At 40.5% G+C, this 26,349-nt stretch overlaps 3 protein-coding genes and 1 long non-coding RNA gene across 7 annotated transcripts; 2 read left to right on the forward strand and 2 right to left on the reverse strand.

Annotated features, from left to right (window-relative positions):
- Positions 1–964: 964 nt before the first annotated feature.
- LOC306770530 lies at positions 965–1,526 on the reverse strand. Its single transcript, XR_013771740.1, has 3 exons — positions 1,432–1,526; positions 1,180–1,295; positions 965–1,065 (listed from the first exon to the last, which is right to left on the reverse strand). It is a non-coding gene; the product is annotated as an uncharacterized lncRNA (long non-coding RNA).
- Positions 1,527–1,586: 60 nt separating this feature from the next.
- Positions 1,587–2,892, reverse strand: med1l (mediator complex subunit 1-like; the record flags this gene model as incomplete). The annotated part of the gene is made up of 8 exons (XM_079259967.1): positions 2,785–2,892; positions 2,673–2,701; positions 2,464–2,535; positions 2,304–2,378; positions 2,026–2,102; positions 1,888–1,950; positions 1,670–1,796; positions 1,587–1,617 (listed from the first exon to the last, which is right to left on the reverse strand). The coding sequence occupies exons 1-8, from the start codon at positions 2,824–2,826 to the stop codon at positions 1,587–1,589; spliced, it is 516 nt and encodes a 171-aa protein (XP_079116093.1). The 5' UTR covers positions 2,827–2,892.
- Positions 2,893–4,805: 1,913 nt separating this feature from the next.
- ralaa (v-ral simian leukemia viral oncogene homolog Aa (ras related)) lies at positions 4,806–11,073 on the forward strand. Of its 2 annotated transcripts, none has more exons than XM_079260018.1 (5): positions 4,806–4,916; positions 7,173–7,398; positions 7,486–7,694; positions 7,869–8,043; positions 8,142–11,073. In XM_079260018.1, the coding sequence occupies exons 2-5, from the start codon at positions 7,285–7,287 to the stop codon at positions 8,262–8,264; spliced, it is 621 nt and encodes a 206-aa protein (XP_079116144.1). In that variant the 5' UTR covers positions 4,806–4,916; positions 7,173–7,284; the 3' UTR covers positions 8,265–11,073. The 2 variants fall into 2 exon arrangements, with proteins under 2 accessions (XP_079116144.1, XP_079116145.1); XM_079260019.1 differs by having other exon boundaries at positions 7,281–7,398.
- Positions 11,074–12,478: 1,405 nt separating this feature from the next.
- Positions 12,479–21,064, forward strand: cdk13 (cyclin dependent kinase 13). 3 transcript variants are annotated; one of them, XM_079260182.1, is made up of 14 exons: positions 12,479–14,461; positions 14,825–15,391; positions 15,507–15,665; positions 15,763–15,902; positions 16,069–16,239; positions 16,372–16,561; positions 16,675–16,731; positions 16,844–16,945; positions 17,051–17,128; positions 17,409–17,525; positions 17,619–17,750; positions 17,862–18,058; positions 18,968–19,471; positions 19,599–21,064. In XM_079260182.1, exons 1-14 carry the CDS (start codon positions 13,314–13,316, stop codon positions 20,300–20,302), a joined length of 4,266 nt encoding a protein of 1,421 aa, XP_079116308.1. In that variant the 5' UTR covers positions 12,479–13,313; the 3' UTR covers positions 20,303–21,064. The 3 variants fall into 3 exon arrangements, with proteins under 3 accessions (XP_079116308.1, XP_079116309.1, XP_079116310.1); XM_079260183.1 differs by having other exon boundaries at positions 19,635–21,064; XM_079260184.1 differs by having other exon boundaries at positions 17,862–18,019.
- The last annotated feature ends 5,285 nt before the right edge of the window (positions 21,065–26,349 follow it).

A 26,349-nucleotide genomic window follows, 5' to 3' on the forward strand; every position in this document is an offset into this window, starting at 1 on the left:
GAAGGAGTCAAGTGGTCATTTTCAGCTTCTGCGGTGGCCGGGCAGCCGGGAGAAAGTGGGGCAGAGGTGATCTCCTCAAGCCTGCTGTGCAATGTCCTCATGGTCACAGGAATGGACATACAACTGAGTGCAAAGAAAGAAAAAAATTAACTAAATCAGATGCCATAAGGATGAAATTCTCTATTTGAAACCATTCATTTATACACACACGCCCCTTTTTTGAGCTATACAGATAGAGGAATGGTTATGCATAGTAATCATACCTCCGTAGAACTGTTGTGATGTACTGATCCAGTGAGGGATCAGACAGTCCTTCTCCAAAAAACCTGCATGTAATCTGATGATGACTGGATATGTTCACCAGCACTGTGGACACATTTACACAGCTAAGTCCATTGTTGTAATAATCATCATACAAACACAACACCCCAAAAACTGTGTCAGTTCTATTCAAATCAAATCTTCACTTTTTAAAGTGACTAAAACCTCTAAGTGTTTGGCACCTTTACTTAAATATTTAAAAGGATTAACCACTAAAACAATCCCTAAGCCTGGTTGCTATGTATCAGATAATACTTTAATCTTTGTTTTAAAAAAAAAACAAAAATAAAAAAATAAAAAAAAACAGTCCACATAGTAACAAATGCTTACAAACAGCAAGGGAGCTGGTGTGGGGTTTGTGGAAGGTCACAGAAAAGCTGGTATCAGACTCCGGAAGGATCTCGAAATACTGCTCACAAATTAAACCTGATGGGATTTTAATTGTTAAAGATTACATAACATACAAATAACAGAACATTAGTACTTCTGCGAGGAGTGGGATTTTTTTTTTTTTTTTTGGAGGGAGGATATAACGCTACTTGCACCTTGACTGGCACCTTGAACAGTCAAACAGCTCCTGAGCAGGGTGTTAATGGTACACTGGCAGCGCAGCAGCTCCAGCAGGGCAGGGACGTGAGCAGGGTGGCTGAAGGGAATGCTGTCCACCACAGCTGCTCTCTGTGCAGGCGCATCCCACGCAGCTCCCGGGAGAATATAACTGTGCATAGCACTGCTGGGAAGAGGCTGGACATCCAAGTATTGATTCCTTTTATGTTGGACTCTAAATCTAAGACTTACATAATGGTTTACACGGAGAAGAACCTTATAGGATATAAAAGCAAAATAGCATTTTCATACCACTGTGAAGATCTCCTGTTCAGCTAAGGTCTCCCAAAGGCTGCTTGCACTTAAACCTTTCATCAGAAGCTTGGGTAATGGTGCCCACTGCAGGTCAACCTCTGGTATAGTCATATCTATGAGAAATGAGTGTGTGTGATTCTCTATCACACACATGCCACAGTTTTTGTGTGCATTTTTTTTTAATATTATATATATATATATATATATATATATATACACAAAAATGTATTTCATGACATATTTCCCAACCTGTGATTGGTCTGAGCCTCTCCACAAAAGACCACATCATTGGTACTGCTGGCTGGAGTCTGAGCAGGAAACAGGCGGGAAAAGTCTCATTTGGGACCTGACTCAATGGCGCAAACATGGGACAACTGTTGCAAGACATCATTTTACAGTTACTCTCAGTGGCCATGATTTTCAGACTTAATGTGACTGAAAAACAAAAAAACACCCAGCTGGGTAACAATAAAAACAAAACACGTACCCTTGATGATCCAGCTGAAGAGGCAGTATGATCAAAGATGCCATCTGAAGTTTGTGAGTCGCATCACTGACACCAATTGTAACCTGAGCTGCCTGGATGACTGGCTCAGAATCACTTTCTTCAAAAGCTTTTAAGACAAGTAAACAACTTTATTACAAGCTGCACATTATCTAAGACTAAATTAAGCAAGTAGATTACAACTTAAGTCAGCGTCTTACATGGATCTGAGATCTTCAGTCCATCAGTTGTGGGGGTATAGAACTGGATAGTTAGGGGGCAATCTGCAATAGGTACATTTTATTCATTTTGAATTCAATTATGATTAAATGTGCTTTCACTGACAAATTCTTCCAGACCTTCTTTCCCAGCAATTAGACAGCCGACCCTGCTGTTGTTGATCAAGTCCACTTGGGGATCAGAGTACTTTGGCTCCCTGAATGCAGAAATATTGATTTATTTTCACTATTTGCTCTCCATTTCCTCAATTATTTGTGACTCCAAAGTAAAAGAACATCCTTTAGCTGTTATTTTTTAGCATAATATGTAAAAAGCAATATTATTTCATAGGTATTTTTACATAACTGGCCAGGCTTGTAAGTTTCTCTCATCCTTGTCTTCTAGCCTTAGAGCTCACCGTGGCAGATTGGAGATTTGCTCCAAGTCTTTCCCGAGGTATTGTAGGGATGTCAACAATTTCAATTTGACCTCACTTAAAAAAAAAAAAAAAAAAAAAAAGAAATTACCACACAAATTCAAAATTATGGAGGAAAATATAAATGAGATAAATAACTTACTTGTCTCCAGGGATGCTGTATTGTGCAAATAAATCTCCCAACTTCATGGAGAATTCAGCAAAGTTCTTGGACCTATATGAACAGCAAAAAGGCACCACAATTAGCACAAACTGCTAAAATAGTTCCATTTATGTGATCATTTATATTGATAAAGATAAGAAGTGAAAAATAATGATAAAAAGGACAGCTGACCATCTTTTAACTCTTACCTCAGCAGCTGCAGAAGTGACTCACTTGACTATGAGATAAATTTAACTAATTAGAGACTAGGAGAAGCAAAACACTTTAAATCGCTTTTTGGGGTCAATAAATCCCACTTACAACAGGAGCTTCTCCATGTGGGGCCACTTTTACCTCCTGCATTTCACCACATGGCAGCAATAAAATTTCTAAGTAGAACAAGGCAGCTGTCAGGTAGCAGGTGTCCTCGGTAACGTGAAAACCCATCCTTCAGAGACAGCATAAATACCGATCAATATGTTTAAACACAGTTTATTCATAGACAGATGATATAAGAAATGCAGCAGAAAGAAAAAAAAAAAAAAAAAAAACTTCACTCATAGTTTAACTCTTTACCCTAGTTGCTTAGCTATTGTTTCCAAACGGGACCTTGTGGTATTGATATGGGGAGCTGAAACATAGAAAAGAAATAAATATTAAAAAAATGATGTAATAAAACGCATTGAGAAACATTGGAACATTTCTTTCACTACCGTGAAGCACTTCCTGGAGTCTTTCCAGGGATCTAACCAGTGGCTCACAGCGTTTGGATTCATCTCTGGATTTCTCCTATTATGAGACAAAGGGCAGGAAAAAACAACAATGGCTCAGTTGTGCTGCAGTGTGAGCCTTGTGTCAACAGTCTTTGGCCCTGTCTGCCCATCCTGCTAGGGAACACAAGCTGGATGACACCATGGCAGGGGAAATGTTGACATTTAGATGCAGTGCGCTTTGGGATGGGTGTGTTTAATAAAACAACCATTTTGGACCTTTGTGTGAGAAAATGTATTGTGCAAAGCGCTCTCTACTTTGAGAATCCTAGTTTTTCATGATCTCTGCTGGCATAGTTGTATAATTCACCGCAGATGCCTTATCCCTTTGGATCACACATGACTTCAGACCACCAAGCAATCAAGTTTCTTTAACTCCAGAGACTGATTACTGCCAAGCTCCACTTTGAATTAATTTGCACGCATTATCTAGCCTGCTGCTCCATCCATGACAAATCTAAAGTAAAATAACCCACCCACTGCTTACAGAGCACACAGGCTGGTCAATTTGAAATCTTCAAAGCCTTTTTGGATTCTTCAAAAAGTATAAGCTCTAAACTTGACTTAAGACAAATGGTAGAAATTTGGAGGAAGAGCTAAAATAAAGTATAAAGATATTTAAATTAAAATTAATTAACATTGCAGGGGGGAATGATTAAAGCTGGCAAATGTGAGTTTCTTTCCAGATAGAAGAAACTTGAATGTTTGAGAGGCAAAGCCAGTGTCTTAAAAGCTGTATCATTAAAATGATAAAAGTTTGCTAAAACAGGGCAATGTGCAAGCGGAGATGCGATGGTCGGCAGTGCACAAACGGCTGATCTAACAAAGCCTTATGTGTTCAAGTACAGATGATCTAATTGGATCGCATCATCACAGCAGTTTCTGACTCACATATACTGCAGAACCCATTTCAGCAATACCTACTTCTCATTTAAAAACAACAACAACAACAAAAAACATCAAGTTTGAGGGTGATCAAAGGTGAACATGCAAGTTTTAGTTTGTGTGTGTCTCACCAGGCATTTTTGGACAAGCTGAAAAGTGTCATTCCAGGTCTTCTTTGCAAACTTTAAGTGCAGATTGGAAAGTGTGGTACTTTCCTTCATTTCTAAAAGCAAACACAAAAAGAGAAAACAAAACAAGTCAGTATCTTTGCCTTCATTATAGGTTAAATATGATATTTTTTGCAGTATACTGTCATTGTTTGAACTTAAGCTGTTACATGTTAAGTATTTTCAATGAAAAATGATAAAAGTATATTAACAGAAAGTAGATATAAATTAAGAAAATATGACCCATCTTCTTAAATGTTTTGTGTCTGAACAAACAGCCCCTGTTTAGGCTGAGCAGACAATTATATGGTTAATGCCGTGATGTACTGTTCAAACATATCACTACAGCGCTAATAATATAAATAAGTGCATGGCATTTAAATGAGTAAAAAAAAAAAAAATCAGTCCAAACAAAAGTAAAACTGGCTGTTGTCTGGCTCTCCCATGCGGGCGGGCGTTGTCAGACGGAGCCAAGCCCACAGACAGGACGTGCAGCCGACCATCCAAGTCTCTGGAGTTAGCCACACAGCTAGCCATGAGCTAACAAGTTGCTAACCGAGTCTTTTTATTTTGCCACCACAGTGCAGCTTCGTCGAGTGTTTTGTCCAAGCAAACAGCATTTAATTTACCGGTAGGTGGGTCTTTTTTTTAAAGCACAAGTGTATTAACTGCTTCCGCTATTCACGTTTCTCTCCTTTTTGTTGGACATCATTTAGTTGTGATTAGCTGCTTGTTATCGCTTGCTAGCCTTTCCCCTCTGTGCCCAGCCAGCTTTAGCCTGCTAGCTGAGCAGGAAGCTGCTGAGTTTGTAAGCATCGACCGAGCATCTGTTGCTTTGTATCCGATTTTAAAGATTTGTGTTTTAGGCGAGTCCCTACCATTAGTTTGGACTCCCTCAGCTGTTAATTAAAGGCCAGGTGACGTTTACCTGCCCGGTGAGTTACTTGCCTTATTAGCCATACCGCCTACTTGTCAGCCTGCTAGCTAGATTAATGACAGCTGATATGTCACAGGCTAACTTGCTATTAAGTTAATTTGACAATTATGATCTTGTACGTTGCTTTCGGTGACAATAATAGTCATTATAATAGCTTAAACAGTTTATTTAGCTTAGTTAGCTATTAAATACTAACCTCAATCTACTTTAATCTTGCACATGCTGTTGCCGTTATTTATGTCCCAATTAATGGTAGCGGATTAGTTTATTATATATGAATGCTGATGTTGTGTGTTTAGGATTGTTACCTGCATGTGACTGAGACTGTGGATAGTGGTTCTCTCCTTAACACAGATTTTATGTCTCATTCTGTCTGACAAAATAATTACATGTTACCTCTGAACATTTAAATGAAGACTGATGCCCATTTTTAAGGATGCTAGTTTCACTTACATTTTGATAAGATATATTTATAGGTTTAAGTTAATGTTATAAGAGGATATTGCCTTCAGTGCTAAATCGTTATATTGATTTTTAGTCCATAGATCTCTTGTTAATTTGGCTAATGATGCACTGGCAGGATTCCCATTTTTTTATATCTGATCTCCGGAGGTTTGCCCTGGTCTGTTCTGTTGCAAGGAAAAACCATACCATACACACACACACACACACACTTCCCTAGATATCACACTTTTCTCACAGGCATCACAGACAGTCCACGATGGGAATCTGACTACTAAATTGCTGTAACATGTGTCTGATTTGATACTGGTAAAGATAGGGAAACATTCCCAGATGTTTCTTAGAAACTCTTAAAGTTTTATTTCTTTGCTGAATGTGTTTCACAGTCCTGTCAGTGACTGGTGAAGTCTGTCTGCTTCTTGTCACACAAAGACAACAAAGTTAATGTTAAAAGCTGAGAAGACATGTTTTTAAAAGAAACATAGCTCTTTATTTCTGGTCAGGCTCCAATTCGTTTTGGGAGATGAACTGTGTTTGCTGACAGCTGTTTACACAAGTAAAGTTATTTCAGCTATTCAGTTGTTACAAATGCAGCACTGTTGAATGGCCTGAAGATTACAGTAATTCACATGCATTTTTAAACTATGTTCCTACCTAAATTAAGAAATCTCCATGCCTTTGTTAAACCTTTTAATTCAATGTATTGTTTATGATGAATTTCTGCAGGCCTCGTGAAATACCAGTAAATATATTGTAGGTTCATTCATTGTGATCTTAAATCCATCATGTCATGCTTGAATGCCACATAAGTCAAGAGTGAAACTTTTGTTGATCATTTAAGTCAGGGGTGCCCAAGTCCTCGCCTCAAGATGTATTATCCTGCTACTTTTAGACGCATCCCCTCTCCAACACACCAGAAACAAATGGCTGAATTCCTTCATCTGTATGCCATTCAGCTCAGCAGAGGTCTGGTAACAAGTCATTTATTTGATTAAGTTGTGTCAGAGAAAGATTGCATCTTCAAGTTGCAGGATAGTAGAATTCCAGGACTGGACTTGGGCACCCCCGACTTAGGTGAATCCTGCACTCACTTTTCTGACGCACGTTCTTTTTACTTTCAAATATTTATGTTGGTTTATACATCTGGGAAGAATAATAAATAGAATAAGAATATAATTTCATCTTTTTATGGGCAAAAGTTAAATTTCTTACCAGAAACAAAATGTTTTTCTGTCACATTTAATATTGTTTTTGAAGGAAAAGAGTAAATGAAAACTTCTGTGTGGAGAGGAATTTAAATGGCATAATTAATACAAATCCATATTGTATTGTCAGCCTGTGCTGCAGTTTTTATCAAGGGAACCACATTTGCAGTGATTCCTTTGCAATCTACCTGCTGAAATTGAACAAGTAGACTTTGGAAATTATGATGCAATGCCTCTCTCTCTCTCTCTGTCTCTCTCTCTCTCTTTTCTTCCTAATCTACAGAGGAATTATCACTGAGCCCTTTGTTACCCCTGGAATCCTTTTACAATCTCCATTTCACAATTCCTCTCACCGCTGTGAACTTTCTCCCTCTGACATCTGCACCTACAGAGTCATGGCCGCTGCAAAGCCAAAAGGGCAGAACTCTCTAGCCCTCCACAAAGTGATCATGGTGGGCAGTGGAGGAGTGGGGAAATCCGCCCTTACTCTCCAGTTCATGTATGATGAGGTGAGCCACTTGCATCACAGCAAACATGAAATATTCACATGTTTTTGAGGCGATCTTCATTAAATGATGTCTTGTTCTTTCCCGTAGTTTGTTGAAGACTATGAGCCCACTAAAGCAGACAGTTACAGGAAGAAAGTGGTGCTTGATGGAGAGGAGGTGCAGATTGATATCCTTGACACAGCTGGCCAAGAAGACTACGCAGCCATTCGGGATAACTACTTCCGCAGTGGGGAGGGTTTCCTCTGCGTGTTTTCCATTACAGAGCAGGAGTCGTTTGCAGCAACAGTAGACTTCAGGTGTGGTGGCGTGTATTATCTTAATGGCCCATTAGGATTGAATCCTGCTATTCTTAACCAGTTTGCCTTTTTGTTCATGATATTTTCATGTGTTTTTTGGATTTTAAGTCTGCTTTAGCAAGGAAAAGATTCATTTACAGAACTGATGGGTGAGTAGTGTTTCTTGTTTTGCAGAGAGCAGATTCTGCGAGTGAAGGAGGACGAGAACGTACCCTTCCTCTTGGTCGGTAATAAGTCAGACTTGGACGACCGACGGCAGGTCAGCGCAGATGACGCAAAGGCACGCGCAGAGCAGTGGGGGGTGTGCTACGTGGAGACTTCTGCCAAAACCCGTGCCAACGTCGACAAGGTTTGTTATCCCATTGGACAAGCAAATGACATGAAGCAAACTGAGAAACATAAGCACATATTTCCCTCTTTTTTTTTTTTTTTTTTTAAATTGAACAGGTGTTTTTTGACCTGATGAGAGAGATCCGAGCAAGAAAAATGGAGGACAGCAAAGAGAAGAACGGGAAGAAGAAAAGTAAAAGTTTGGCCAAGAGAATTAGAGAGCGGTGCTGTATTTTATAGTGGTGAAGGAAAGCAGGCTAGCTGCATCTGTACATATACATTTCTCAGACTTTTGCATTTATTTTGTGCCCAAACCTGACCATGACTTTCTGTTCCTGGTTACCAGGACATCTGACCGTGTGTCAGGAAGTAGTAAGGTGGCACTCCATACACCATTTATAGCTCTTAACTTTTTATGTGCTGACACTAAATAATTTATGTACTCTGTCTCTCTCTCTTACTCTGACCACATTACAGAGTTTAATAGATGGATGGTGTTTTAATTTAGGCCTAAGCTTGACAAGAGGCTAAGCCCTGAAATGTCCCTAAACCTGTCATTGTAAAGTTCAGTGTGTATAATATCTTCAGACAACTGTGCAGTGCAAGTTCAAGTAAAACGAAAATGGAAGTGTCAGAGGCGAGGTGCAAATATGGAAGATGGAACTGAGCTCTATATACTGGAAAGCCCCAATCCATGTAATGAATCAAGCATCTTTGTTAGGAAAGGTCAGGTCAGCAGTGTCGTGTCAACCCACGGTTTATCCAGCTCCACAATGGAAGTATACTGGTGAACCGGTGAAGGATTTTCATTTGGACAGTTTTATTATCTTAAGCCAGAGCTGAATTTTGATGCCATTCCTCTGTTTTACACCTTAATCTTCCTGTATGGTGTGTTTATTCGCACTATTTTTATCTGTGAATTTACCCTTCTTTTTCTCCGCTTCTCATGTATCATCTGAACCTGTGTAAAATAATCGCACTATTGTCTCTGTTTTCATGCTCTTTTCCAGTCACTCGGCCTTCTCAAATTCACAAACATTGATCATTACTGTCAAACGTTTGAGGGATGTTTTAACACTTGAACTTCTTTCTAACATTTTAGAAGTTTTACCTCTCATGGCTAATGACTTTCATTGCCTCTTTTTATTTTGCGATAGAGGAATCCCTGGTGCTTTCATAAGAGGTGATTCCATGACACTACATCCTTTACATGCTGTTCTGACACTTATGGAGTGAAAAAAAAATAGTTTCCAGACATAAAGATTTTTTTTTTTTTTTTTGCCAATCTAAGTTTTTCCCAGCTCAGACTTGTAATCCAAAACTTTGTAGTTTTTTTTTTTTTAATCTAAATATATTTCTGAATTAGAAATAAAGTGGGAATAAATAGATGGGTCGATTCATTTTAAGGGTTGAAAACATTGCAAATGAAGTGGTACCTGTCCAAAAATAACACCATCGCTCACCAAAGAAAACTGCTAGCTACTACAAACAAGTGCCCACTTACGAATTCAAATGAATGACATCTTGCCATAGTTAGCAGAACAGGTCAGCGCTACAATGTTTGTCTCATTGTAAAAGATAGATGGGCTTCAGAGGAAGCAGGAGGATTTAATTCTGGACTGCCTGTGAAATAAATGCAGGGTTACGAGGGCTTTAGTAATTCTTGTGCAGTGCGTCACTGTTGCCTCTCTGTCTGTTGTGAATGTGAATAATCCCCATTTACTTGTCCTGTTTGCCTGTAATCTTCACCTGCCAGTGCTGTGCAGAGTTTAGAAGTCACTGATGTTTTAGTTCCTTTTGCTACATTTAATGTGCCAGGATATCCTGTGTTTTGTAATGCTGTAATATCTTAATGGGATAAACCCAGTTCTCATTTTGTCATGCTCTCGTACTTGGATGATTTTATAGGCATGTTTAGGTTGAAGCAGTGTAAAAATACAAGATAAGAAAGAGAGAAAATTTGAATATGGAAACAAGAAATCTGCCCCTTGATTCTTCATTTTTAACTGCTTTTAGTTTTCAATTGGTAACTTTTTCTTTGTTTTTAATTTAATTTGATTTAATCAACTTATTTCTCCGTATTTTAACGAATTCCAACAAACACCCACAGGTTTTTTTTCCAAGTTCCTCTGTCATCTGTTTAAACTCAATGTAAAAGTATGTGGAGTCTATGCAAAATGATTGTTGGAATTGCAATGGTTGGAAACCATTCAAACCACTCTGTCTCCGCAAACCGTTTAAAACGACAGACACTTAAGCTTGACTAGAGTAGAGAAGAGAAAACACAACAGCATCCAGAAGTTCTATGAAGACTTTTTTCCTCATTAGATGTGAGTATTGAACACTTCATAGTTTGCTCCCTGAGTTGATAGAGAATATACACAGTTCAGTGTGCTAATTGAACTAAAATCTATTTTAAAATAATGTCTGTGGTATTTCTTGTTGACTGAAAAAGCACACAGAGGAGAGAGTTGGATAGGAAGAGGCCACACTCAAAATGTCAGAACACATGGAAAGCAGTTTTAAATGTTTTAAGGGCTAATTTCCAGCACATCACACCAATTGAACCCCCAGCTGAAAGTTAAAGTGAGAGGGACGGAAGCTGACACAACCAGTTTTAATATGGCACACCTTCCATTACATTAACAGCTGTGTGTCTTCATTGTTGGGGATTGCAGAAGCTTTTTAAAGTGACCTCCATATTGCTCGCTATCTGAAACATAAGCTTAACACAGCTTGGTTGTTTTCTTTGCAAAAGGAAACTATTGTCGTTCTCCACCTTTGCTTTGTATTCATGCATAATTTAATCGATTTGATGGCCCAAATATTTTCAGCTGGATGCTAGAACAGATGTTTGAGTATGAGCAGAACTATCCTACTGGGTATATAAATAACATGTTTTGCCTTTTATATAAATACCCTTGGAATAAAAATAGCTAAGTTTTTGATTGGATGGTTGTATGTATGCCATCAGTTAAATGTTTCCTTCATGTTTACTTATTTTGAGCATAACCACTAATTTAGCCTGTCTGTGAATGCAAGAGGTGAAGCCTACATTTCAGATCATTTTTTGTGAGTTATTTGGAAACTGCAAATAAAGCGGATATTACTAATAACATTTTCCAACTGCATTTGTTTATTTTTTGTGGGATTGGTTGTTTTTTGTTTTTATATACTGTTTATATACTGCTGTTTAACACAAACAGTTTATATATACTGTTTATATACTATATACTACTGTTATATACTGCCTATTTTACATTGAATAGGCAGCTGATCTTCATAAGACTGGCTTTGCCAAGGAGGCAAGTGCTATTTTATTTACTTATTTTTAAAAAAATGCTGTATTGCCACAACTTGAGGGCCTTGGTCTTTCTAAATGAAGTTGCCTTATCTGATACGACTGTGAAACTTTATCACACTTCTACCAGATTTTGTTTGTGCATATCACTGATATATAAAACTATGTCAAAATTAGGTCAGCTGTGTTTTTTTTTCTGTTTTGTTTGGCTGCTGCTGATCTCATGAAGATGCATCAAAACTGATTAATATTGTTAAACATAACTAGTTTGTATAGTTTTGGCTGTCAAAATGACCATTTTTGTGAAATTGCATATTTATAGTAAAGAAGGACTGCATCTAGACTAGTCTTCATGATTCATCTTAGCTTTTTACATTGCATCAAATGCTTGGAAATAGGTTGGTCTGGTGTCATTTCTAGTGTGCACGTACAGTTATGCTCATATTTATTCATACCCTTTTATTCAAGAAGGAAAAAAAACAGCTGCCTGTAAAATAAGCTGAAATTGACTAAAGTAATAAATAAAAATTTTATGAAAATCATTACATTATTTTGTAATTCTAGTTCAATAGAAATATTTTAAAAAACAAACAAAATAATTTATTACAAATTACATCACTCATAAACTAATCATTTGTTGAACAAACCTTTAATGTTTCCGCTACAGTCAGGTGTTTTCTGTTCCTCTCAGTCAGACTTTGACAGGTATTTAGTCCCACTGTTCAACAAAAAAGTGCTCTAATTTGTCCGGGACCAAATTGTTTTTTTTCTTTCTTCAACTCAATTAAATGAAAAACTGTCTTATATTACCAAATTATATTTTTGCAAATTTTGAGTTATTGTTCCTTTTTTAAGTCTCCAGTTATTTGAGTGACTGTTGTAAATTCTGCCTTTTCTTTAGAGAAAGGGTATGAATACATATGAGCACAACTGTATGTAGCTCTTGTTGGTGTCTTATTTCTGAGAACCATGATGTTCTATTTTGAAGGTGAGGGTTTCCCTACGAGGTGACGTAACCTCTGATCGGGATTACGCCTACGGACGCTATTGGCTCACATCGACGCACGAGGCCTGTAGTTTGAAAGCTGTCTGGGCCCTTGCGACCTGTACCGTTAGCCACATTACGAACAAAGTTATAACATTTTTTAATTAATTCAAGGAATTTTGAGACATCATACGCCTCAAGACGTCTGCTATTTCTGGGTGATATTGTTGATGAATGGAGCAGCAGTCCGGAGGGACGCGTTAAACCAGACGTGTCTTTAAATGGCATTGTTTTCCTGCTTATTGAGTGAGTTGCCTTGAACTCCTCGCAAGGAGAAAAGAAAGCTGGCTAAGTTGCTAGCTGGGAGCTAGCTCGCTAGCTAGCTAGCGGCGAACTCGCGTGCTATTCACTTCCTTGTTGCTTATTGAACTGTGATGGAAGGCGAGAAGAAGTTTGTGAGGAGAAGACTTTAGTTTCTTGTTTTACCTCACACTTCAACATTGTCCAATGAATGGATTTACAACATTATACGGATCGTTTCTTTTTAGAGGAACGTGGTTTTAGATCAGGAGATGCTCTGGGCCTGCGCTTTCACCACAAAATGGACTGTGTAGCTGAGCCCTTAGCTAGTTGAGCCTAGCCGGCTAACTTGACTAGCATTAGCTACAGAATTTGTGATATGTCCCGTTTTGGAGTACAATGGATGAGTATCGGTTGTTTCTGTAATTAAACGCTGTATTATCAATTTAAAGTGACGGAATCTTTTGACACCGAGTGTCACCAATCGCCGTCAAGACTAACCCAGTTTCTTTCGGAACCTCAGTCGTGCTAGCCTCGTTATGCTAAAGCCGTCTAATTGTGAATTTGCTGTAACGTCAGCTAAGTAGCCTGTTACACAGCTAGCCCAATGTTTTGTTCTACGACGCAACAAGGGACGTAATTTAGTCAAAGTCGCCATAGATAGTTATTTTCAATTCGGCTTCAGCCTTTATTAGAAAGATAAATGCCCAATTCAGAGGTGCTTCGGGAGGGTCGGGGAAGGAGTCCCTCTGCGCAGCGAAATGCTAACAGGCTGGAGAGGCGTAGTAAACCTGGGAGCGGTGCCGCTCAGCGGGACAGACACCGTGAGAAGAGGCGCTCATCGGCTTCCAGGAGAAAGAAACGCAGGCAAACTAAAGAAAGAGTTGTCTGGCATACCGGTACAACAGAAGACCCCAGCAATGATAGAAAAGGCGCTTTTGATAAAGAGCTAGAACTTCGGACTTTAGTAGAGTATGACGACGTGAGCTCCCAGTCAGAACGCTTTTCTGGGAGCCCCTCTCCCAAACTTGACCCCCAGGCTGACAGTCTGTCAGTGGATCGACTCAGCGATGTGGACTTAGGGGACTATAATGGACCAGCAACCCCAGACAGAGGTCGTCTGAGAGATCGAGAGGCAGTATGCCTCAGCAAGGACGAACAAACAAGAGGACCATCTGAGAAGAACAAGCAAGACAAGGAGTTGGGTAGGAAAAAAGACCGTCACAGTCGTGAAAGAGACTCTTCGAAAGTCAGGAGTGGAGGTAGCCTGAGTGGCTCTAAAAATCACAGAGACACTACGAGAAGCAGTGACAGAAATGGTAAAAGGACATCTACATCTCAGTCGTCACAATCCGCAGATAAAAGGGATTCAAAAAGGCACAGAAGTAAAACAAGATCTGAGAAAGAGCCTCCATCTGCATACAGAGATGCTCCCCAGTCATATAGAGATGACCGTGAAGACCTCAGGGCATACAGGAGAAGTCCTGGTTTTAAAGCAGAAAGTCCCTATGGGACATCATATGCATATAGCTATCAGTCTCCCGGTGGTTATAACCAGCTGATATCCAGAAGAAGTCCAACTTATGGGAGTAAAAGACTTTCTCCCAGTTCAACATACTACAACCGCGATGCAGATTCATATGGGGCATATAGTGTCCCAAAGTCACCCAGTTCATACTCAAGCAACAAGAGGAAGCGGTCGCCAGCGAGCCCAGTGAACTGGCGCAAGTCACCAAGTTATGGCAGACACAGTCCATACGAACAAGGAGAGTTTATCTCAAGTCCTTATGGAAATCGCAGAAGATCACGAAGTCCTTATAGGAAGTCCCTGAGCCCAAGTCCAGATGTCAGGTTAGTTTTAACTGTGCAGCTTTTTTGCATGTGATCTATATTCATTATGGATTGACTGATACTATAAATTAGTATTGAAAGAACAAAATGTTTTAAGATTAGGTTTTATCATAACTAGTCTCATCTGAGGTATCCACAAACCTAGACCGACCACATTTAACACAGATAATTTTTAATGTCACTCACTGTTAATAGCTCTAACATTTTATTATTAAATTAAATATATTTTTCTTTTGTGTTTTTATATATATTTTTTGTTTTTGCTAGATTTAAGTGGCAAAATATCCTGGTTATACCACCTTTCAAGTTATGTTTTGGTTGTAGTAAAGTCTTAACTAGGTGCTGTTCTCATTTCCTCACCAGGCGACCTGCTAGGTCACGCAGCAGAAGTCCATATTCAACCTCAAGGCATTCACGCTCCCACAGCCGTCATCGCCACTCTCGCTCCCGCAGTCGCCCCTCCAGCCTTTCCCCGAGCACGCTTACGTTCAAATCCAGTCTTGCTGCTGAGCTTAGTAAGCAGAAAAAAGCTAAAGCAGCAGAAGCAGCTGCCAAGGCCAAGAACTCAAGTAACACATCAACTCCAACGAAGGTTTCCTCGTCTGCTCATCAGCCCAGCCCTAAACCAAATCACACAACCAGAAAGGGACGCCCTCCCTCTCCACCTCAACCAGAGAAAGGACCCAGAACTCCACCATTGAGTCGGCCCCAGTCCCCTGCTGACAGAGCATCCAAAAAGACCACTGAGCAGGAGACCAGTAAGGACAGGGATGGAAAGGGGAAGGATGACTCTGTACACCGAGATAAGAGGAAAGCTCCAGCAGCTGGACAGATCAAAGACAAGGAAAAAGTTGCTGGTCCAGTTATCTCCACTCTGCCACTGCTACCGTTGCCCCATACAGTTGCTGAACATGTAGACAAAGGAGAAAGGTATGGATGGGATCTGCATTATAACATACTCTTATTGCATTTAAGTGCATAAATGACTCTGTACAGATAAACTTTCAGATCTGCTTATGCTCTCTCTCTCTTGCAATCTTTGCAGCGTCAAGGACAGTTTGCTCTCAGCAAAGAAGAAATCCGAAAAAAAGGTTCGTCCTCTTCTGACGGACTTACCTCTGCCCCCTGAGCTGCTCAGTGGCATATCTTCCCCACACAGCCCACCTGAGGATAAAAAGTCCCAAACTCTTCGTCGCAGGCCCAAGTATGTGTTGCTGGATTTAGTTCTTATCCCTTTCCACCACTACAGATTGTATTTTTTACTTTGAATCATATTTAAATTGTTTCCTTGTAATTCCCAGGATTTGTGGCCCCAGATATGGTGAGATTAAGGAAATTGCAATTGACTGGGGAAAACGTTGTGTAGACAAGTTTGAGATTATTGGCATCACAGGGGAAGGTACCTATGGCCAAGTGTACAAGGCCAAAGACAAAGACACTGGTAAGTATTCATTTGTCTTTCTTCAACATGATTTTGTCTTTTTTGTTGTCAAGATTAAGGAAAAGGATGGTTGGAGGGTTTTTAAATGGAAAATTTGCACTAATGTCCAGCTGGGTTACTTCTCATTAACTAGCGCTGAGTTTACGTTCTTAATTTTGTCCCTTAGCTGAAATGGTGGCTTTGAAGAAGGTTCGTCTGGACAACGAAAAGGAGGGCTTTCCCATCACAGCCATCAGAGAGATCAAAATTTTGCGACAGCTCAACCACAAGAGCATCATCAACATGAAGGAAATTGTCACAGACAAGGAGGATGCTCTGGACTTCAAAAATGACAAAGGTGCTGTGTGTATATTTCTGTAAAATTTCTCATGTTTTTTGCAAGGGTAAACATTTCCAGATGTCTTTGTTAAAACCTACAAGATTTGATCAGTTTAACGCCAGCTAAAACATTGTGTTCTTCTCATTTCAGGTGCTTTTTATCTGGTTTTTGAATACATGGATCACGACCTGATGGGTTTGCTTGAGTCAGGCCTGGTCCATTTTAATGAAAGCCACATAAAGTCTTTCATGCGACAGCTACTCGAAGGCTTGGATTACTGCCACAAGAAAAACTTCCTGCACAGAGACATCAAGTGCTCCAATATTCTACTCAATAACAAGTGAGAAAAAAAACAGGATTTCTTCACTGGAGCAAACAGACCTTTACTGTTTTGTGACATTGTGAAAGATGTTTCTCAACTTGCTTTAATCAGCGTTCTTCTCTCCTAATCAGAGGTCAAATAAAGCTCGCAGACTTTGGTCTAGCTCGACTGTATAACTCTGAAGAGAGGTGAGCATACTCTAATAGATGTGTGTCACTTGTGAAACATGTCTTTGGGCTTATTTCTTGTTGCTGGTACACCTGTTATTGCAATGCTAAAAGACAGCACTGTTGATTTCAGCCGACCTTACACCAATAAAGTGATCACGCTATGGTACCGTCCCCCCGAGTTACTCCTGGGAGAAGAGAGGTACACACCAGCGATTGATGTGTGGAGTTGCGGGTAAGAACAGATATTGATTTAGAAATTGTAATGTAAAGACAATATTTGTTCATATTATCAGCTATACTTAATATTTGTATAACTCTTAATATTGTGCTACCCCAGATGCATTCTTGGAGAACTGTTTACAAAGAAACCCATCTTTCAAGCTAACCAAGAGCTGGCACAGTTAGAGCTTATTAGGTAAGTGTTGCCTAAGTTCTTGACTAGATGCAAGAGTCATGTTTCAATGATGTAAAATGAAGAACAAACTGTGCTGTTTTAGTAATGATTCAGACTAAACATTAAAAGTGTTAATACAGTGGAAACAGGATACCAATGCAATTTATGTTTACTTTGGGTTCAACCTGCTCATAGTAAAGGAAGAGAGCGAGGTCTACAAGAAGCAAACGGGATGCACGTTTCTGTGGCCTTTTCACATTTTGCTGCATTCTGCTGGAACAAACGTGTTTGTGTCTTTTAGCCGGATATGTGGCAGCCCCTGTCCTGCTGTCTGGCCAGATGTAATAAAGCTTCCCTTCTTCAACACCATGAAACCAAAGAAGCAATATCGGAGGCGCTTACGAGAGGAGTTTGCTTTGTAAGTAAATCAAGTGTTCTTCCGTACTTATAATCATATCTAGAAAATTTGGCCATCCAGTGCGTAATTCTGCTGGGATTTTGTGCATCTCAGCATCCCGCCGTCTGCTCTGGACCTCTTTGACCACATGCTAAACTTGGACCCCAGCAAACGCTGCACAGCTGAGCAAGCACTGAGCAGCGAGTTTCTCAAAGATGTTGATCCAGACAAGATGCCTCCTCCAGAGTATGTGTTTTTTTTTTAATTTAAATTTGCTCATGTTGCATCAACGTGCTAATCTTGCGATGTATAACCACGGTACCACAGCGTTCTCATCATTTTAACTGTGTCTTTCAGTCTTCCTCTCTGGCAGGACTGTCATGAGCTTTGGAGTAAGAAACGTCGACGACAGAAGCAGATGCCAGAGGAACTGGTGGCCCCTAAGGCACCCCGCAAAGAGCTGGGTCTTGACGACAGTCGTAGTAACACTCCACAGGGCTTCTCTGCCCCTGGAGGTATGAAATCCCAGAATGCAGCAGCTTCTGCACTGCTTGGTGAGTGTGGCTACTGTTGTTCTGCTGTCTTATTATGAGCTTTTCGGTCACCAATTAAAAAGTTTGAGTAGGTGTTGGAGCTTATGTACACCTTAAACGGGTCAATCCATGTTTTTCTGAAGGCAATAAGAAAACAAGCACTCAGGTTTATGTATGTTATTGTTCACAAGGCATCCATGATTCAGCAAGGGAATATAACCGTGATTCCTTTAAAAACATTTGCTTGTTCAGCTCATTTATCCGAGCTCAGTTAAGCTCAGCTGTTTGGGGTTTTTTTTCTTTCGGGAACACGGTTGATCTTTGTTGTGCAAATGATGGGGGCAGGTGTGTATTTTTACATCTTGCAGGGTTTTAGTCCAATCATGCAAGTAAATTTCTACATATCATTTTAGGCGGTTCTCTTATGTTCACAAACAGTAAGCTGTAATATATCCAGTTGTTAGTTTTGGGGGGTTTTGTACTAGGGGTGGGAAAATCGAATCGAAAAATAAAATATTGGGATTTTTTGCTTGACAATTAAAAAAAAAAAATTCAAATAAATAAAAATTAATCCATTATAAAAAATTTTGTCATTTTTATTGTTTTTATTGATCTTTTCATTTGTCTTCTTGGGTTTTATAGCAGCAGAATGATTGTTTGGCTACTGTGGGTTTTTTTTTTTCTCATTGAAATCAACAAAAATGTCGAGCAAAAAAAATAAGTTTTTGTACATTTTCCTTTTTGTTTTTAATCTACAAAAATTTGCTGGATGGAAGAATTGTGAGAATCGCAATTTAAATCAAATTGGCACCCAAAAAATTGGTATTGAATTGGGACAAAAGCATATCATCACAGCTCTACTTAATACCATCCCAGATGTTCATGCTAGAGGATATGTTCAAACATATGTATTTGTTTTTTGTATTCCAGACCCAAAGGGTCCAAACTCCCAGTTAACCCAGGAACAACTGGCAGTCCTCCTGAACTTATTTGGGCAGCCCAAGAGTGCAGTCAGCACAGCCCAGTTCGTCCAGTCTATGAGCACAAAGGTCAACCAGGAGACGTTGCAGCAGCTTACTAAAGCCTTAGCTCCTTCTGACCCATCTGAGCCCCCTCTTCAGCCCGCACCTGCCAAGCCTCCCCAACCTGCCGCCCCAGTAGGAGTACCTCGTACACCTCCAATGCCCAAGCCTCCTTCCCCCCCGATGTCTGCACCGTCAAGTATTTCAGAGGGCGACGCCGCAGCTGCCACACAGACGGCCATGACCATGCTGCTCGCACAACTCCTGCAAGCTCAACAGGTTCAGAGACAAGAACCGAGTGATGGAGGAGAAGGCTCAGAGACCACCAACCCCGCTGAAGCTGGAGCACCAGCTGCACAGCTTCTTCCTCCAGAGGTCAAACAGCCTCCTGAGCCCAGCCCCGTGTCTCCAGGTGAGTTTTTCTTTTTTCACGACAGAATTTTACCAAAGGTGATCACAGGTTCTGTGCGAGGAAACTTGTGATGGATATTGTTAGAAAAATTGTAAATTAGTATGAAACAAGTCTTATCCTTTTTCAGTGTCTGAGGTAGGCGGTGTGTCTATCCTACCCCCAGACCAGAGACCACCTGAACCTCCAGAACCACCCCCACATGCTGACCTGGACTACCGGCAGCCAGTGCCAGAGCCCAAAACAGGACACGCCCCCCCGATTGCCTCTGCAAGTGGAGGCGACGGAGGGAGACCCCCAGAGCCAGATTACCCACCTCTGCCGTCTGCTGAGGGTTCAGGATATGGGAGTGAATACAGTCATCCGCCTCCTCCACCTTTTCCTGCAGGGTACGGCGAAAGCTACATGGGTCACATGTTAGGAGGAGGCCTGCCGCCGCACGCTCTCAGAGAAGTGTTTAGCGGGCCTGGACAGATTGCCAGCTCCTCAACTGCCACTGGGGTTTTGCCACCAGCCCACCCAGAACCTTTCCCTCCTGGAGCTGCCACAGCAGCAACTGGTCCCAGTAGTATGGTGTTCACTGGGGACAAGGACCACCGGTTTGAGTACAATCACAGCCCCTTACCCGTGGAGGGACCACCCAACCCGAGTGCTATCCACCTGTATAACCACGCCATGGCTCGTAAGGACGGTGTACCCCCTCCACCACCCATCCCTGCTCCAGGACAACCCTGGGGCTCCCCTTCCCAAGTTGGGGCTCCACCATTACCGCTTGGCTTTGTTCCACATGTGAACTCGACAGCAACAATCAGAGGACGAGGGCTGCCTTTCTGAAATACTGGAACCTTTAAATGCAAGGAAAGGCTAAAGGACTGAATTTTGAACCTGAAGCCTGTCGAGGCCAGATTAGGTTGATTCACATTCACTTTTAATAACTTAAATCTGTGGAAGGCATTGTATTTTCCTCAGTCTGGAATACGATGCGAAAAGACAGACGAATAACACCGAAGGAGCTTTTCTTGCTCGTACCATTTTCGTATTTTTTTTGTAATCTATTCTGCTGTCTTTTAAATTAAACTTTTACCTTCTTTTTGGTTGTACATTATCTGGCCAGGTAAATTTTAAACCTCTACCTTAGCCTTTCTGTAATGCCCCAGGGCAGAGTAGTATTAATGTTTTGCACTACTGACTAAGTAGGCAGAGACTATTTTGGCTATGAAAGGAAGCGGATGTGTTCTATCTGCACACTTAGGAAAATGACCGGTAACGTTGTCTTCTTTTTCTATGGTCAAGATTATATTCAGATATTGATGGCTCGTTTGATTGGGCTGTGGGATTAGGAGCTTTTTGGGGGATGCGGACTGAAAGCACTTGTATAAATGCAGCACATCTGATCTTGCATCATGAAGAAAAGCTGTTTTCACTTTGAATTCACGTGCCGTTTTTGGCAGTAGGTGTTGTAAAATCATAAAACAAGCGCATAACCTGAGTGCAAAAATAAAAACTGTCTTTTTCCTTTTTTTTTTTTTGTACTAAAATGATTTGTCCCCTTCCCTCCTCCTTTGGCAAATGTTTATTAAAGAAATGCCAAACGTGTGTTACCGTCTGTTAAATAACTGCAAGGACTACTGGAGTTATCCTGACTGCATTCTGTGCTTTGACTTTATGGATCACACCACTTGATGCCATACAGTACACACACCTTTATTCTGCTCATTGTAGCTACCGTGAATGTGGTTTTGTCAATGTGTATGAAGTATTTCACGACTTTTGGTGTGATACCTCATTCATGACTGGATAATATTTAGCAAGTGGTTATACATGCAAATGAGCATTTAAGGAGAGTTAGTAGAGTCTTTACCAAGGCAGATGCGGTAGAGATGATGGCACACGTCTCGTTTCAAGCAATGAATTTCTCACCCAGGTAAGTAGGAAATGTTATAGCAGTTGACAAAATATATTCAGTCTTTCAGCGCTCAACTTTTACGCTTCTTAAAAACCACCAACAGTCTTTCTGAGTGCTGCTGGTTTGCCACGGCTTTTCTGGACGTCGGACCTCTTTGATGTTTTACTTTAGTCAAGTAAGTTGTTTCACTCGTACAGTTACATCACTGAATGCATGTGGACATTTTTAATGTGCTGCGTTGTACATCTATGTAGGATGTCTGACTCGATGTAAAGGAATAACATGAAGAATGCAACACGATACACCAGTGAGAGAAGCTTTACCCTTCCAATGAATATTTTACACACAACCAAACAATTGGTCTTAATTCACACACATCTGCCCTTCGTTTAACACAGTCTGTCACATGTCACTTTGTCTGTAATGAAAAAGTGATTATCTCTAAGAATCTGTTCTGCAAAGCTAATTCACAACATGGATGACAGCAGGGCAGGGATACACTGGATGATGGATTGCTGTAAATCTCACTGAGAATGGTGGGACTTTATTTTTAGGGAATGTTAGAAATCTGACTAAAGCGAGAAAAATGCAGTAAAGCTGTTTTGAGCCTTATTTTCTTTGTGTGTGTTTTATGAAGTCACACACACATCAAGGTGAAAATGTAAGAATTCCTACCTGGTACTTACATAATGAAGCAGACATGCCACTGGGCCTCATTCCAACAATCCTCCACCTTAAAAAAGTGTTTTCACTAACTTTATTTACCCTCTGTGTAAATCATTGCATGTGATTTTCTTAAGTGCTGGTTGCAAAGCAGCAATTCAGTAAGTATTCCTAATAATTTCCTGAACATACGCATGTCAGAGACCAAATTCAAGCCTATTCCAGCTGTCACTAAGCATGAGCAGAGGTACAACATGAACACATCACGGGATAACACATAAATACTTTACAATAGTTTGTCATAAATAAAAAAAAAAAGGTCTGGTCAGTTATTAAAAGCCGCATATTTTATGTAAAACCTCATTTTTATAGCTGTATTTTAGAAAACATGGAGCACAAACATTTCTGTTTGGGACTTTACTTTTCTTGCTTAGATAGATAGATAGATAGATAGATACTTTATTCATCCCCAGGGGGGATTTCAAGGTGTTGCAACAGTTCCTTTTAAAAAAATATGATAAAGTATATCTTGCCTGTAAATGGCCCACATCTTTTTAAACCCAAAATTCAGCCTGCTTGACTTTATTCCTTCAGGGTGAGTTTTAGTTCTTTAACTCAGTCAAAAAATCCACCAGACATTACCCAAAACCTGCATACTCTTTAGGCTGCATTGGTTCTGTCATTCTATAAAGTTATTTCCCCTGGAATATACCCCAATTCCCCCTTTTTTTTCCTTTTTTCTTTTACAGAACTTGTAGTTCCTTTGTGTTTTATTTCAATTTTTTTTTCTAGTTTAAACATGATTTAAAAAAGCAGAGCAGTTTAAAATGTTAAAAATTTTTGTTTTCTATATTTCATCATAAATATACCTAAATTTAGCCCAAAATATAAAGAGTTTTAGTAAATCCTGTTAGTGACTCCAGTTCATCCATCTATAAACCTGACTGAAAACACAACTCCAACCTCATTTTCACATAAGTAATCCAGACATGCAATACTGGATTATTTTCTAATCAATAAAGGAATGACCAAGTATAAGGATTTGTATGTTTTTCTTTTGTGAATTTAAGCAACGTCACTCCAGAAATTTATAAAGACTATAAATGTTTTCACACACCACTTTCATCACAGCTGTACAGTTATGAGCCTGGGTGTGTGTCAAAATAAGTTTTAAATGTATTGAAACAAACAAACAAAAAGTTATTTTCTTCTAATTAAGCCAACAGTACTAAACATAAAACTCCACACATGCACACTGCAGTTCACTGCGCTAAGTGACCCCTGTCATGCCCCATCTGGACCATAGTGTGGTGCTATAAGACCAGAGAGGAAAGTGAAAACTAGAGGCTGCTCAAACCACCAAGAAGAATTCAAACACTGCAGAAAACTGAAAAGTGTGCCCAGCACATTTCATTCTCGAATTAAAACTCACAGATCTGGACCCACGCTGATTAAGACTCATCTTACAGTTGAAAACAATGTTCAATCCAGTTTCATGAAGACCTCTGAGTTTACCTTGTTCGCCTTAAAAAACTTCTTTGTCTTTAATCTGCTAACTTGTTCCTGTCTGAAGGTGGTTTGAAGACAGAGAAGTGCTATCTATGCTGACTCTCAAACCTATAAGATCCATAATTATCAGTTGAGGATTAATGTTCTGACTTGATTAACTGTCATTTTATAGTGTAAGCGCCATGATATGACCCGGCATCCCTGTGCGAGTGGTCCTTACTGCTTCTAAAAGATGTGAGTCAGCTTTGCAGCCACTTGTCAAACCTCCTTTTCTCTTTGTGTCTGTAGAGGTAGACATATAAACAGAGGAAATGCATTTATGCTTTTCTCTTCCAAGTGATTTCCACCTGGAGCTATGCTCAGTTTTATGTTTAGTTTTTAATTAAAACATGAAATCCAAAAGAATAGTGGCAGAGAAACAATGGCTGTGCAGTCTTCCACATGCATGCACAGCAAACCTCTCGTGGTGTCAGTAATTATGATGCATATTATTAAAGCTAGCATGCAACACCAGCTATTAACGTGACTACATTACAGGGTGTTAATCTCCACTAATGAGTGGCCCCTCTTTTTTAAAGGCACTGCATTAACTGTGCAACAGATAGAGATCTGGGATTTACTTAATATTCTCTCAATGAGGAGGCTTCAGAGCTAATCAATCAAGATGAAGTGTTAAAGGGCAGCCTTCGCTTGCTGGCGCTGTGCATCAGATCTGTGTGTTCAGCTGCAAGGTGACACCTCTCAAAAGGTTACGCTGCACTGACCTTTATGGGGCTATTGCCACACATGGTGGCAGGGATGATCACCGGTTATTCAAGCCATCACATTAGCAAAAGGTCATGATCTTTTTAGACCTTTTTGTGGAGGAAGATTAGCTAAATTTCTAACAACTTCCACACCGAATGTGCTTTTCTCATGATATAAACAAATTCATCAGTCAATGTGAGTTCTCCACTTCCCCAGTGAGATGTGGCCTCCCCTTCTCTGTGACACCCACATTAACTCCAACCAGGAAGACAAAGGGCTCTCAAATAATTTACAGCAGCTACGACCCATAAATGTCATGCTCGACCTAAGTGCACGCTTTACCTTTGACGTGTAAGGTCAACCTTCAATAAGTCACTTCAAAAAATAATCTGGCTCTGCACCGGTCATCTTGGCCCCAAGACTCTTTTTCAGGACATTATCGATGGACTCCAAGTCAAAAGACTTTGATAGCATGAAGTTTAACTTAAGTGGAGTGGGTGAGAGGAGGGAGTGGGTGAGAGGAGGCGCAGGTAAGTGAGAGAGGCGCAGGTAAGTGATGTGGCAGTGACGTAAATTTTGCGAGACGGCAGATTTAGTCAAGGCGCGTGAAAACAAATATTCATTCTACATCATATTCTTGCCAATATAATCTTAAAACTGTTTCTGGAAGCAAATAATTAAAAAGTCTTATTCAAGGTAAACTCTGGAGCAAAGCGAGGAGGATCTCACCAGCTTGTCGGAGTTTATTGACGAGTGTTTCCACCGCATCGTCATGGGCAAGCCAAGCCAAACACCGACTCCGTCTGCGCCCAGATCCGCTTCAACCTCCAAGAGAAGCCGGAAAGAAGACTCACCCGGAGCGACGTCCTCTAACGGGGACGACACCTCGGACATCCTGATGTCCATTGACAAAAATCTCGCCAGCTTCGACGCTCGTCTGGGCCTGTTGGAAGTTCTCCACCGGGAGTTTCAGTCGCTGCGGGAGTCGCTGGAATTCAGCCAGAAGCAGGTGGAGTCTCTGGCCGCAGAGAACGCCAGCCTCAGGGAGACGGTGACTTCTCTCAACGAGGGAATGACTCGACTCACAGAGGAAAATAAAAAAATAAAGGAAACTGTGATCGATCTCCAGGCGCGCAGCATGAGGGACAACCTGGTCTTTGCAGGAATCCCGGAGCAACAAGAAGAGGATCCAGAGCAAACAATCAGATCCTTTATCCAAACCAAGCTGAAGCTACCCGAAGACGCGGTGAGGAACATCTCATTTCACCGAGTTCATCGCTTAGGTGGGAAAAGACCGGACAGCCGCAGACCCAGACCGATTGTAGCCAAGTTCGTGAGCTACAAGCAGAAAGAGCAGGTGAGGGATCGAGGTCCGGAACTCCGCGGGACCGATTTTAGTGTAAATAATCAGTTTCCCAAAGAGATTCTGGAGAGACGCAGGGTCCTGTTTCCCATCCGGAAGAAGCTCAGAGACGAAGGATCCCGTGCAGTCATCGCGGTGGACAAATTGTTCGTCAATGGACAGCTTTACCGTGACAAAAATACCACCCCCTGGCTCTACTAACCTCAGGTAATATCTATCACTCATACAGCTAATTATTGTTCAATTTACATGTTAATCTGCTATAAGCACATTAATTATGGTAATTCAGAACTGTACATTTACTGCCAGTCTTTGTAAATTTGCTGTTGTTGTTGCTTTCGTTTTGTTCTGTTTTTGTTTTTTGCCCCCCCCCCCCCTTTAGGGCTTTTGTTTTTGCTCTTTTGTTTGTGCTATTTCTTTTTATGTGTAGTTGTAGTTGTTTGCTTTTCTCACTCCTTTCCTTTCTAGCTGCTCTTTCATTCTATTATGCCATAACAACAATAATAGGTAGGGTACGCACGTACATCCACATGACACAGACACTAAATGTCATGCACATAACACACCTACAACACAGAGCACGTTTAATCACATCAACACTCACCCCCAACTCTCACACACACTCTAAGCATGTGGACAGACATATAGGAACATTGTACACACAGATGAATTTATATACGCACACAATCTACA

The sequence above is a fragment of the Telmatherina bonti genome (assembly GCF_933228915.1).
Source record: "Telmatherina bonti genome assembly, chromosome: 20".
NCBI classification, from domain to species: domain Eukaryota; kingdom Metazoa; phylum Chordata; class Actinopteri; order Atheriniformes; family Telmatherinidae; genus Telmatherina; species Telmatherina bonti.

What these genes read in the sequence shown, in the direction of transcription:
- ralaa (XM_079260018.1), top strand. Translation starts at nt 7,285, where the DNA reads ATGGCCGCTGCAAAGCCAAAAGGGCAGAACTCTCTAGCCCTCCACAAA. An exon ending in GCAGCAACAGTAGACTTCAG is followed by an intron (nt 7,695 to 7,868) that starts GTGTGGTGGCGT and finishes CTTGTTTTGCAG; the next exon opens with AGAGCAGATTCTGCGAGTGA. An exon ending in CCCGTGCCAACGTCGACAAG is followed by an intron (nt 8,044 to 8,141) that starts GTTTGTTATCCC and finishes TAAATTGAACAG; the next exon opens with GTGTTTTTTGACCTGATGAG.
- cdk13 (XM_079260182.1), top strand. Translation starts at nt 13,314, where the DNA reads ATGCCCAATTCAGAGGTGCTTCGGGAGGGTCGGGGAAGGAGTCCCTCT. An exon ending in GGCCAAAGACAAAGACACTG is followed by an intron (nt 15,903 to 16,068) that starts GTAAGTATTCAT and finishes TTTGTCCCTTAG; the next exon opens with CTGAAATGGTGGCTTTGAAG. An exon ending in GCACAGTTAGAGCTTATTAG is followed by an intron (nt 17,129 to 17,408) that starts GTAAGTGTTGCC and finishes TGTGTCTTTTAG; the next exon opens with CCGGATATGTGGCAGCCCCT.